Genomic DNA, 14181 nt, shown 5'->3' with positions numbered 1-14181 from the left:
GCAGGTGTATATATATTGTTGCTAAGGTAAATAGGCATTTCTGAGGAGAAGATACACATTTTAAAAAGTTCAACGACTTCTCTGGCCCTGTTTTCATGGTACTGTCAGAAATCTATACTGCGATATGTTACCATGGTCCTGGAACCTGTCAGTCCCCCAAGGGCGCCGATTCTGTAGTACTGTCAGAAAAGAACTCCACAAATGTGGAGGCATGTCTTAGTTCTTGCTATTTGAGTAAATTATTCCTGAATGCCTAAGTGCTACCTAAGCCATTGTCACTGTCTAAACCGCGAAGAATCTGCCAGAAGCACAGCACGTAGAGAGTGTGTACTGCTTGTGTGTCTCTCAGAGGCCGGTGCATAAAGCCTGCAGCACATCTCTTGGTTTTGTTCTGTTTCAGTGGTTGCAAATGACGGGCTTTATGTACTGCTGCAAGGCCTCGCTCGGCCTCGAACACAGATGCACTCAGATCTGATTGAGGAGGATGAGTCCCCAGCCGCCTTCAAACCTCAGAATTTCCACAGCTTCGTTTTCTGTGACGACTTAGAAAACGCTACACTTGCTGAGATGTACGTGCCCCCATGTGACGCACAGGTAAGAAATGAGGGTGTGCTTTTTCCATACGCAACAAGGTATCACTAGTGGAGAGTTTTCTCTCTTTCAGATACTTAAATCCAAATATCTTCAGTGAGTCCTGAAATATTTAAGATAATATGTGTTTTAAAAGTAAACATTATAGTGTTAATATTGAACTTGAAGTTTGTTGAAACAATTTAACGAGGGGAGGGTGCCTCCTCCAGCAACGTGCTGCCCACTGGCAAGGGGTGGGGATACATTTGGGAATGGACACAGGCCTGTGTGGCTGAATCACTGAACGGGATAAGGGACAGGGGACAGGTGCCTTGAAGGGCTGGGAGGACAACGGACAGATCGTGAAAGGCCTTTTCAACCAAAGTAGCATGTGTGCTTAGCGTGCTAATCTCAAGGGCAATGCCGAGGTTATCGAGGGGTCGATTTCATTACATCAGGAAGTCTTACTTGAAGCAACTCCTTTACTTGTAGGTAATACTATCTCAAGACTACCAGGTGATCAAAAAACAAAAGTTCAGCATCTTTCTGGATCTCTGGGTGCTCCAGACGGGGTCAGGCCTGCTCTGCCTAGAACCGTGACTGAAAAAGCCAGGTGTAGATTCCAGGTGTCGAGATGGTCCCTGCAGAAAACCAGTTAACACCCCATTAGTTAGCGCTGTAGAAGCACAGCAGACCCCGAGCAGTCCAACTGCTGCAACATGGCCTAGGCCTGTGGTGGGCTGTGCCATCCCGTCCAGGTGGCTCAGTGCTCTCTGATGGCCGCGCCATGGCAAGGTCACCTGAGGACACGTCTCGGAACGCGTCCCCGTCCTTAGGCAGCGCATGACTGTCGCTTCAAATCAGGAAGTGTGATGCCTCCAGCGTTTGGGTTCTTCAAGATTATTTTGGCTGTGCAGGGTCTTCTATGGTTCTGTATGATTTTGTAATTGTTTTTCTACTCCTGTGAAGAATGCCACTGAGCTTTTGATAGGCATTGCATCGAGTCTGTAACATCACTTTTGGTGGTATGGACATGAAAATGTTTTTCCTATGAATTAAATTTTACTTTTTTTTATTGAGATACAATTGACATAATACTGTGTGAAGTGTAACTCCTTTGCTACAATGTTTGGATATATCTGAATGAATATTTACATCCACTGACTGTGACATTCGAGTTTACCCCACGAGCTCAAAAAAACTTTTCCCTCTACTGTGGAGTTCGAGTGTATAGGCATAAAATAGTCAAACTATCAACTTTTTATTTTTTGTGGATTTTTGACACGTTTTGAAAAAACTAACTTGAAATCAGTTAATGTGTACAATGTTGTATAACATGTTTATTGATACATTTATGTATTGCAATATGATTGCCACATAGCGTTAGTAGCTAACACCTGTGTCGTATCACATATTATCATCTCACTTTTTTTTGTGGTAAGAACAATTAAGATTTAGTCTCTAGCAACTTCCAAGTTTATAATAGAGCACTGTTGAGTATAATCCCTATGCTGTGCAGTGGATCTCCAGGGACATTGAGCTACGAGTTGTGAGTTTGTTCCCTTAAACAACATCTCCCATTCCTCCACCCCCCGCCCCTGGTAGCCACCATTGGACTGTTGTTTTTTACCAGTTTGGCTTTTTCAAATTATCCACATAAGTGAGGTCATGCAATATTTCTCTTTCTCTGTCTGACTTGGTTCACTCAGCGTAATATCCTCGGGGTCCATCCATGTTGTCGCAAATGGCAGGATTTCCTTCTTTCTCGTGGCTGAATAATATTCCATTGTGTGTATATGTATGCCATTTCTTCTTTCTTCATCCATCCACTGACAGACACCTAAGTTGTTCCACATCTTGGTTATTGTGAATAACGCTGCAGAAAATGGCAGTGCAGATATCTATTTCCTTTGGAAAAAAACTCAGAAGTGGGGTTTCTGGATCATATGGTAGATCTATTTTTAATTTTGGGGAGAATTCCGAATTGCTTTCCATAGTGGCTGAACCAGCTGACATTCCTACCAACAGTGTATAAGCGTTCCCTTTTCTCTACATCCTCACCAACACTTACTCCTTCTTGTCTGAAAAGAGCCATTCTAACAGGTATGAAGTAATATGTCGCTGTGGCTTTGATTTGAATTTCTCTGATGATTAGTGATGTAGAGCATCTTCTCATGTGCCTGTTGGTCATTTAGATGTCTTCTTTGGAAACGTGTCTCTTTAGTTATTTTGCCCATCTTTTAATTGGATTGTTTTTGTTGTTGTTGTTATTGAGTTTTATGAGTTCTTTATATATTTTGCATATTAATCTCTTATCTGACATATGGTTTGCAAATATTTTCTTCCATTATACAGATTGCCTTTTCATTTGTTGATTGTTTCTTTTGCTGTGAAACTGGAACTTTACTGAATTCATTTGTTATTTTGATTATGATGTGTGTCCTTAAATCTAAAACGAATCTCTTATATACAGCATATCTCAGGCTCTCTCTCTCTTTTTTTTTTTTTAAACCCATTCAGTCTCACTGTATCTTTTTATTTCAGGAGTTTAATCTATTTACATTTAAAGTAATTATTGATAAATAAAGACTTAACTATTGCCATTTTGTTACTTTTTTTCTGTCTCCTCTGAAGTTGTTTTGTTCTCTGGTTGTTTTCGTTATTTGATTTTTTTTTTTTTTTTGGTAGTGATTTGCTTTGATTCTTTTTCTTTTGTGTATATTGTAGGTTTTCCTTTGTGGTCACCTCAAGGCTTACATAAGATATCTCGTAGTTACAGCTATTTAAGTTCATGACAACTTAACTTCAATTACATACAAAAACTCTACATTTTCATTCTCCTCTCATTTGAGTACTTATAATCAGCGATTACTCCTTTTTATATTGTATATCTATTAATGATTTTTTGTGATTATAGTTATTCTTAATATTATTTTCTTTTAACTTTACATTAGGGTTTGAAGAACTTTGTATGCCACCATTACAGTGTATGTATCTGAATACATGTTTACCTTTAACAATAAGAGTTATGCTTTCTTGTTGCTATTTAGCCTGTTTTTGTTTCAATTTGAAGAAATCCTTTTAGCAGATCTAGTGGTGATGAACTCCCTCAGTGTTTGTTTGTTTGTTTGGGAAAGCCTTTGATCTCTCTCTCTCTGTTTGTTTTTTTTTTTTTTTTCCATTTTTAAAGACTAGTTTTGCCAGGTATAGTATTCTTTATTGGTAGCTTTTCTTTCAGTAATTTGAATAAATTATTCTACTCTCTCCTGGAATATTTCTGCTGAGAAATCCACTGATAATCTTATGGGGGTTCCCTTTATTGTGACAAATTGCTTTTGTCTTACTGCTTTCAAAATTCTGTCTTTGAGTTTTGATAATTTAATTAGAATGTGTCTTGATTTAGACCGCTGTACATTTCACCTGTTTGGATTCTGTGGGCTTCTTGAATGTCCATGTTTATTTTGTTCCCCAGACTTGGGCAGGTTGGGGAGATTATTCCTTTAAGTAAGCTTTCTGCCCCTTTCTCGCTCCCTCCTCCAGGAGGCACGTGTGTGCATTGGTGGTGCTGGGTCCAGGGTGCGCGTGCACCGGCCCTCAGGCACCTCAGCAGGGCCTGCTCTGCCGGGCACGCAGTGGCTCCAGCTCCAAAAGGCACAGCGGCAGGGGCTCCGTCATCTCTGCACTGGGCTCCACGCTGGCCAAGACTGTGGCAGGCCTCCGGGTTCTCGGTGCAGCAAGAGCTGCTGGGCTCACTCTGCTCTTCGTTAGCCCAGGCGGAAGTCACAATGCAGAAGACTCCTCATGTCCCTGGACTGTGCCAGCCCAGGTAATGGATGGCACAGCTCAAGTGCTTCCTTCCTTTTCCTAATGGCCATTCTCAGGTTTTGTGCTCTCCTGAGATGCTGCAGTTTCTTAATTGAAGTCCAGCACTCTCCAACAGCGATTTTGTTTATTATTGTTAAATCATTGTTTTGTGGGTGATGAGGGCTGAGTGGGACCTCTTAGTTCTCCATCTTACTGACGTCTGTTGTGATTTACTATCTTGGCTAAGGTGGAGGAGGGTAGGGAGAAGACCACCTGGTCTTTACTGATGTCATAGCTCCTACCACAAAAACCAAGAAACAATGTGGGGGAATCTCCCAAGCATATATTCAAACTATACATTTAGAGTCCATGCACATTGTTATGAGTTGCGTGTAATGACTCAGTGGAACCACTGTGAAGCAGACTTGGGCCAAAACTATGTTTCTTGTGCATTTTCCATGTTTCCTCACTGTAACAGGGACATAAAGCCAGTTTATGCACGCAGGGTTTAAAGCCACTAGTCCCAGTTTCACGGTTCAGTAGAATACTTGCCGGGGTTGTGAATCAACCCTATCTGGAGCTGTGCTCTCCTTATAATTAAATACTGGGCCAAGTCCTCAGTTTTTTTCTGTCTTGCAACTGTGGAAGAGGAGAATTTTTTCATGTGTTGCCATGGAAACCATGGATTACATACCTCACCTTAAGCTGATGATTGATTTTCCTCAGCCGTTCATTCTTTCTCCAGTGTATTGACATCCCCCGGCAACAGTCATTCTCTTCCGTGGTGCTTATAATTCTCACCCCCACATCTCCAAAGTCTGAGATACTGTAGCTTTAAGTGCATTCTCTTCTGCCAACGCCCCATCGCTGTTCAACACCATTACAAGTTTTATCAGTTGTACCGCGACTGCTTGTCTGACGCTGAGTCCTGCAGTGAAGGGTTTCTGTTGCGAGCTGGCTGGCAGGCAGTTCCCAGCTCCAAAGTTCTATTTTTTGTACTTCCGATAGAATATTGTGAAAAAAGGGTAGAAATAAAGGCCGACAGTTTTGTTAACTGTCAGCAACTCTAGAGCTGTTGCTCTCATTGCAGTCTGCTGAAGGACAGGTGTGTGGCTGTTTACTGAAGTTATTTCGGATTACCGTACATTTAAATTATGCTTACTGACACGGTCCCCTACAGAAAATGTCAGTTACGTTTATAAAATATGGGGCACTTTGCCTGATTTTAGTAACTGAACTTTCTGTGTATTTAGTGGGACTTTTGCAAATAAAAATATTACTACTCCCAACCACTTGTGCTTAGAAGAGTATTTGTAGTTTTTCACAAATAATCAAAGATATATATATATATATATATATATATATATATATATATATACACACACACATATATACACACACACACACACACACACACATATATATATATATATTTTTTTTTTTTTGGTCTTTTTTCCGATTATTTCCTTTTTTATTGCGTCAGAGAACCAAACTACACAGAGGGAAAAAAGTCATAACATCTTCACTCTTCAGTTTTACCCTCTAACAGTTTCATTAATATGTTGGCATCCTCTGAGCATAGTGAACATAAGGTGAAAAATGCACTGTCTAGGATCAAAATTATGTTTCATGACTATAGTCCAGAGTAAGAGCTGTCAGGTTACACACACCCGCTGTACTTACTCCTACTACAGATGGAAACTGGACTAAACACAACAGCACACTACAGACACAGAAAGAGGTTTTGTTTTTGCTTTTCTTGATATTGGTTTGTTTTTATTTTTTAATTAAAATGTATTGGGGTGACACTGGTTAGTAAAATCACATAGGTTTCAAGTGTACAATTCTGTAATACGTCATCTATATATCACATTGTGTGTTCACCACCCAGAGTCAGTTCTCCTTCCATCACCATATATTTGATCCCCTTTACCCTCATCTACCACCCCCTCCCCCCTTACCCTCTGGTAACCACTAAACTGTTGTCTGTGTCTGTGAGTTTTTGTTTCTTTATTTGTTTGTCTTGTTCTTTTGTTGTTTTCAGTTTTATATCCCATATATGAGTGAAGTCATATGGTTCTCAACTTTTTCTGTCTGACTTAAAAAAAAAAAGATATTGGTTTATACATTAAAGCAAAAGCTTTTTTATTATAGTGCAGACATATGTCATAAGAGCAGTAGTGTAGCATAGCTTTCTGAGATCAGTTTCTTAAAACAAACTTCCCTTGTTTGGCCACTTACCAACTGCTACAGTGGACAGCTTACTTAGGACTTAATTGCTTCATCTAAAAAATGGGAATAATAAAAGTATCTACCTCAGGAAATTACGTGAAGATTACATGAGAAAATGCAACCCTGTTTCTGGCGCAGGATATGGGTTTAATAAATAATAGTGTATTATTATTAGTATTGCTATTATTAGTATTGTAATTGAATCAAATTAAGAAAAAATATTAAGCATATTGCTACATACTGTAGGATAATTCACTTTTCCCCAATTTTTACATGGCTGCTAGTCTGGACTCAATCAGTACCTTACTGCAAGACCTGAAAATACTTGCACCAAATCAAATCTTACTAGGAAGGCCATTTCCCAGATATGACACATGCAGTTGGTCTTCCTCAGTAATGAATTTACTCAGGAGGTCAGGAAGTATTTCATTTTCTTTTTCACTTGAGAATTGTTGCCTCTTGAGTCCACACTGAGGTGCCATAGCCATGGAAGGAGACACTTATATACTATATGGAGACACTGTGTTTTCTTCTCCTTTTTCTTGCCTCCGAATCATGGCACAGCTCTTTCTTTCTCTGACCCCATATCTACTGATCAGGTACATAGACTGTCCCACTTCACTTCACTAGTTAATTCATTAGAATCTATGTTCTCATTCATTGGTTAGGTTGTAAGGAAGCTTAGTCAGATTCCAATGGGAATATCGGGCTAATCTGTGATCTTGAGATTCACCTTTGGATCTTGCTTCCCGTGGTTATGTGTGTAACCATTACTGCTATGTGTAATAATGTGTGCTTTCTGTCCACAATTTAGTTTTGCTGTAGCTATCTAGCCTTATCACAATCTGCAAAATTTTACTTCATTACCTACCAAATCGAAGTATGTATGTCTCTATCTTATAAGCACTTATATGCTCAACAGAACTTATAGGACACCCATATGCATCCATATCAAGAAGGGACTATGCTCTAGTTAGAGAGAGAAGGTGAAGAACAGGGGAAATAATCGCTTCAACTTGAAATAATAGTGGCAACAACCGTAAAAGCACAGAACTCGGTAGGCGGCATTGCCTGCCTGAGTCCTGGCTCTGCTGGGTACGGCCATGTGACGTAGGGCATGTTCCTCTGTGTTTCGGATGTTCTGTTTCTTCACTAGTAAGACTGGGTTAGTGGTAGTAGTAACACTAATAATACGTGCCTCAGAGTGCTGTTCTGAGGATTAAATAGGATGATTCATGAAAGAGCTTAGCACCAAATAAGGACTCGGAAATGTTCTTCTTTGATTATTGTAATTAGTAATAGATAGGAGTTACCAAATCCACTTTGTAAGCAATCATTAATATTTGAGCGTAAAGGAAAGAGTAGTGCATTTGGAAGGGTGCAGATAAGGAAGACAGATGGAAAAGATTAGGTTTTAAATGGATGACTGAGCAGAGAAGGGAAGGCATTCTCTCCGGTTATAAATGGCTGCGAGGAAAACTGAGCCAGAATTCACAGAATATTTTTGGTGTCAATGAATAAACTATATGACTAGAATGATAAATTCTTCTAAGGTGATAATTTGGAGACAGGACTAGAAAAATAGGTAGGAGAGTAGAGGATCTTGAATTTGAGGCTTAAGGAGTTTGTACTTATTTGGACACTACTTGAAATCATGGACATTGAGTTATACCCACAACAGCATTTAACACAATAATTTATATATGGCATAGTTTTGAAAGAATAACAATGGAAGCATCTAGCATGTGCCTAGTACATGAAGAAGGAGAATAATTACGTGATTACTGCTGTGGTCCAGGAGTAACATTATAAAGGCATTAAATACACACTGATTGCATTCTTAGTTTGGGCCTGTATAAATCAAGTGGTTAAAGTAATATGATACTAGGACCAGTGCATAAAAGAAATAGAATGATATTTATTTTTAATCATCTTGAGAACTATAATTAGACCATTTATACTCATGTTAAAACAGGTAAAGACAGTGATCCTACCTCCCATTGTAATTCTAATTGGGTAACCAGAAATAATAAGCACATGTGCTTAGTTTAATTTCTTGCTACATAAAGTTACTTGGTGATATTTAGATTCCCTCAGGTGTTTTATGGGAATAAACCCTCTCTGAGAGATCTTCTTTATTGGCTTGTATTAATTGCTGTCAGTCAATAACTAGCTGTGTGAGTGAGGATGGGATGATGGTGGATGGGGGGTGGGCACTGGTAAAACCCACTTTCTGTCAGTATATATGAGTATGCATCCTTAATTTGGAATGAAAATATTTTGAGCAAGTTAATCACTCAACCGTTGAATCCCAATTTTTCAATCTCCCAACTGCAAAATATTTCTAATCTGTATTGTAAGCACAGATTGAATCTTCCTTAGCTGAGGGTAATTGAGTCATGAAGATTTTCTTCATACTGCCCAATACATTTCAGGTTTTATCAGACACTTGGAGAAAATTTGGGGGGACTCCAGAGGCATTGATAAATGGTTGTTCTCACTTGAGAAATAATCCATCTTTTTCATAAGGCAATTGAATAGCAATTTCTCTGTAGATTAGGAGTAAAACTCAACCAATCATTTCAAATGGGAATTTATTCCAGTTAACTTTAAGTTCTGGGCCAAGCAGAATATTGGGATATCCTGATGAGTAAAGCAAAGTCATGTTTGATAAGGAGAAAGAATTTATCTTTGAGGTATCAAATTCCTCTTACCCCAGATTTATGAGAATGGGTGCTGCTTGACTTTCTGGGTTTACTGTTCTCTAAGAACAATTGCTCTCACTGTTTTTCTTGCTTCTGTGAATCCAAACATTCCCCAAGGGGTCACTTCTAGCCCAGACTTCTGCCCATCTTCTCCTTCTCTTATCTCACCTATATACAGACTGTCTTGATGGCTCTCTGTAGCAAGCTTAAATGTTGGTCTCCATGGAGACCTATCCCAGCCCCCAAGGTGAAGGTGGCTTCCTTGATGTCAGGGAGTTTCTTTTATTCCTGTTGCCCAGTATAGTGTTCCAGGACGTTTTTAGGGGTTCAATAAGAATAAATTCAATTCAGTTGAACTTAATTAGACAGAGCCTTCAAAGTATCAAAGATAACTGTGAAATGAGTTTTGATTCAATTAAATTGCAAATAATAGAGGCTTTAATCCCCACTGATTCAAAGTTCCTTTTTATATACATTTGTTTTATCTTAATTGATATGTTTAAAATATACACAATTATTTTTTTAATGAAATATATATAAATATTATAATGGTCAAATGTTAAAAAGGTCACTCAGGCAATATTTCTGCTATAATAATGGATTTGGAACTTAACATTTAATTGTCTCTCCAGTCCTTTAAAAATTTACTAGAGATAACTCATGATTTATTTAAAATGTGAAGATATTTCCTATCATTACTACATACGGTGGCTTTTTATTTTCATAGAGAGTTCAAGTGTAGAGTGTAACTTAAAATAAATATTATGTCATAGCAAATTTCCTACTATTTAAAAATAAATTCAAGGAAGAGTAGACTTTATACTGTCCAAACCTAGAAATAAGTTTAAACAAAGAGTTAAAGACTTGTATATTGAAAATTACAAGACACTAATGAAAGAAATTGAAGAAAATACAAATAAATGGAGAGATATTCCATGCTCATGGATCATAAGAATCAATATTGTTAAAACATCCATATACTCTAAAGCAATCTACAGATTCAATGCAATCCCTACCGAAATTCCAACGGCATTTTTCAAAGAAATAGAATAAATAACTCTAAAATTTATGTGGAGCCACAACTTCCACCTCCAAATAGCCAAAACAATGTTGAGAATGAAGAACAAAGCTGGAGGTATCACTCTCCCTGATTTCAAACTGTACTACAAAGATAGAGCAATTGTATGGTACTGGCATAAAAATAAATACATCGATCAGTGGAACAGAATAGAAAGTCCAGAAATAAACCCACGCATATGGTCAATTAATTTATGACAAAAAAGCCAAGAAAGAACATGCAATGGAGAAATGACAGTGTCTTCAATAAATGGTGTTGGGAAAACGACAACCACATGCAAAAGAATGAAGCTGGCCCACTGTCTTATATCATACACAAAAATTAACTCAAATGGATTGAAGACTTGAAACCATAAAACTCATAGAACAAAATATAGGTGGTAAGCTCCTTGATATTTTTTTGAATCTGACACCAAAATCTGTTATAAAAAAGATAAGAGATGACAAGTGTTGGAAAGGATGTGGAGACAAGGGGACCCTCGTGCACTGTTGGTGGGATGTAAATTGGTACAACCACTATGGAAAACAGTGTGGAGGTTCCTCAAAAACTTAAAAATAGAACTGCCATGTGACCCAGCAATTCCACTTCTGGGTATTTATCTGAAGAAATCCAAAACACTAACTTGAAAAGATATATGTACCCCCATGTTCATTGCAGCATTATTTACAATAGCTAAGATATAGAAGCAACCTAAGTGCCCATCGACAGACAAATGTATAAAGAAGGTGTGGCTAATATATACAATGGAATATTATTCAGCCATAAAGGAATGAAATATTGCCACTTGTGACAAAACTATGCTAAGTGAAATAAGCCAGACAGAGAAAGACAAATACCGTATGATCTCTCTTATATGTGGAATCTAAAAATCCCAAGGCTCATACTCGTAGATACAGAGGACAGATTGGTGGTTGCCAGAGGTGGGAGGTGGGGAGGTAGGAGAAGTTTAAAAAATTATAAGATGTTCTTACAGATGTTTTATTATAAAAGCAGTAAAGAAGAGATGTTTATTGAAGTATGTTGTCCGTTTGACAATGCTTTTTAAATAACATCATAAAATAAAAGGACTTCACACATAAGCATTAACTCAGATATATCTCATTTCAAAAAACATGTACTTAATAGAATCAAAGCTTTCAATTAATTTGTTTTATATTTCCCCCATCATTTTTTTTTTTAAAGGCTGCTTCTCATTTGACTACTTTATTTGGAAGGCACCAAAATATATTCAAGTATGCTATTGTTTTTCTCAACTTTTTAAATAGGAGCTAAGGAGCTTAAAGGATACACAATTTTACATTTATATAGGATTTAAAGTAGGTGTTAATAGTGTAACACATTCTGAGGTAGAGAAGTAAGCGCAGCTTCTGGTTTGTGAATGTTTACATGTCTGCTGTGAAATGACTGTTTCATTCTGTGTTCACTTTACTCTCCTACCTTCGTCTGTTTGCTTATTATTTTATAAGGTCTTTGAGTATAGTAGTGATTTAACTTTTCTTTAACCTTTGTTACCTGTGTGGCAAATATGATCTTCCAGCATGTTATATGGCCTGTGCTTTTACTTGATGGGTCCTTTGTCAGTATACACATGTCTGTGTTCAGGTAGTCAGATGTCCTGGCCTCACCTTAAAGACCTCAGTACCTCTTACCATGATTTTATAAAGATACATTTAAAAAAAATTCAGTCCATACCTTTATTGATTTTACTTTTACATTTAGAGCTTTTGAAAACCTGAAATATTATTTTTCAGAGGGTTTACAAAGTAACTGTAGTTTTTCAAGTGGGAGTCCATGTTGACTTAATGCTACCACTAAATTTCTAAATAATTTTAATTTCTGTTTTTGACTTTCTCTTTGAATTATAAATTACTTCTTAAAAGTGTTTTTAAATGCTTGTTGCATCATTTTAAATGCTAGTTGCATTATATTCTTTGCTGCTACTATTACACATTGTTTTGTCTGCTTGATTTGTCAATTCTGAAAATTTTCTATTAAAATTATCCAAATGACATTATGAGTTAATGAAACTGTACTCATAGTTTTAAGGTTTTCCTTTTTCCCCCTTACATTATATTTTCTTAAATTTAACATTTTAAATATTTTCTTTCAATATTCCATTTAAAATATTTTATTTTTGGAACATTTACTATGTATATTTATTTTGATAATGTTTACTTTCCCATTAGTAGTATTTATGATGATAAATCATTATTGAGTACTTACAATATGCCCGGTGTTTATTTAAAACTTATGATAGGGGTTAAGTAATTAAATATTTTGAAGATATTAATAAAACAACTTTGAAGTAGGCATCGTTATTTTTATTCTGTTTTATAGTAGAAGAAGCCAAGGTAATAAAAAAATCCAATAAATTCCTCAGAAATATACAGCTCAAAAATTGTGGAGTTTGGACTCAAACCTAGACAGTCTGGTTTTGAAGTCTGTGCATTTCACTGTGTATAACCTGTCCTAATAATCACATTTTCATCTTTGTCACTTCTCCTCTTCCTCCTTTGAGGAGTCTCAGAATCTATATCCAATATCTTCTAGATATCTGTGTCTCCTACTTTTTTACTCATGGTTTATATTTCTTAACGATTTTGCTGTTTTGTGTTGTAAAAGGTTTTTCTATTTAACTTCCAGGTTACAAAATCAGTGTCTAGAATTGTCCGTTTTTTTCAGTTCCTTTACGAAATTTGCTAAATTTGAAAACTCATGTTCCTTTTATTTTTGAGTCTAGAAACTCCTTGACTTGTATCATTGTATCTGCTTAAGAAACTTTACGACTCTTCTAAGGCTTTACTTTTGTGTAGAGCAGTTTTAGGTTCTCAGCAAAAGTGGGAAGAAGGTACCCCTGCCTCCACATGCACAGCCCCACTTAGCAACACCCCCAAAGTAGCAGTACATTTGCTGCTGCTGACAAAGCTACCTGGACGCTGCATCATCACCCAGAGTCTACACTTTCAGCTACAGTTTTCCCAGACTCTTGCTCATTCTGTCTCACAGGGCAATTCACGTCTGCGTGCTGAGGTCATTGACATAGTTTGTCCATTCCAGGTCCTTCAAGCAGCTGTGGCATTACAGATTGTCACCCCCAGACTTCTGGGATAGATATTAGAAAAGCAGGTTCCCGCCTTCCACGAGTCTGTAATTTGTTCCCATCCCACCCAAACTGTTAGCAATTAATACCCACTGACACCTCAATGCCACTGCCATGCAAACACCCACGCCATCTCATGTTTTCAAGATTGTGCTTTTATTTTTGTAAAAATTCATTTTCTCCTTAGAGAATTAAGCAGGAGAAGGCGTTCCAGCTGCCATTAGCCCCCAGGCATATATTTGGGAGAGAAAACCTCTCACCTGTAAGGATCACTCTTACAATTTGCAGTATTATACAAATATAATTTTCAGGTCAGGCAGGCCCATTTTTCTCCGGAAGGTTTCCAGAGCCACTGCCTTATGATTGCAATTCCTTTATTTTTTTGCAATTACCTTGGAATTCTTCACTATTTCGATTTTTAATTTTTTTCTAACAGACACAAAATGGTGAAAGGATGAGAGTAAAAGTGCTGGTAAAGCCTTGCATTACTAATTTTTCCACTGCTCCTGGAATAAGCTTATTTATAGTTTTTCATTTCCTAAGTTATCATTTCTATGATCTTTCTCTCATTGTTCATATTGGGAATGGCAGCTTTTGGGTATTAGCAAAGTAGATAATGCCAATATCTGTCAGAATTTTTGACAGTAACATAACTTTGAGTATGGTCTGTCACTTTTTGAATATAAAAGATT

At 37.3% G+C, this 14181-nt stretch overlaps 1 protein-coding gene across 1 annotated transcript in view; it reads left to right on the top strand.

Annotated features, from left to right (window-relative positions):
- The window catches only part of CNBD1 (cyclic nucleotide binding domain containing 1), a 143028-nt gene that overhangs the window by 90109 nt on the left and 38738 nt on the right, over positions 1-14181 (top strand). Inside the window, exon 6 of the mRNA XM_074319101.1 lies at positions 401-573. Coding sequence (XP_074175202.1) covers positions 401-573 — 173 coding nt within the window. The remainder of the gene's footprint in view (positions 1-400; positions 574-14181) is intronic.

Source organism: Rhinolophus sinicus, linkage group LG14 (assembly GCF_036562045.2).
Source record: "Rhinolophus sinicus isolate RSC01 linkage group LG14, ASM3656204v1, whole genome shotgun sequence".
Taxonomy (NCBI): Eukaryota; Metazoa; Chordata; class Mammalia; order Chiroptera; family Rhinolophidae; genus Rhinolophus; species Rhinolophus sinicus.
Note: the sequence above shows the minus strand (reverse complement) of the source record. Positions and strands in the feature narration are given on the sequence as shown.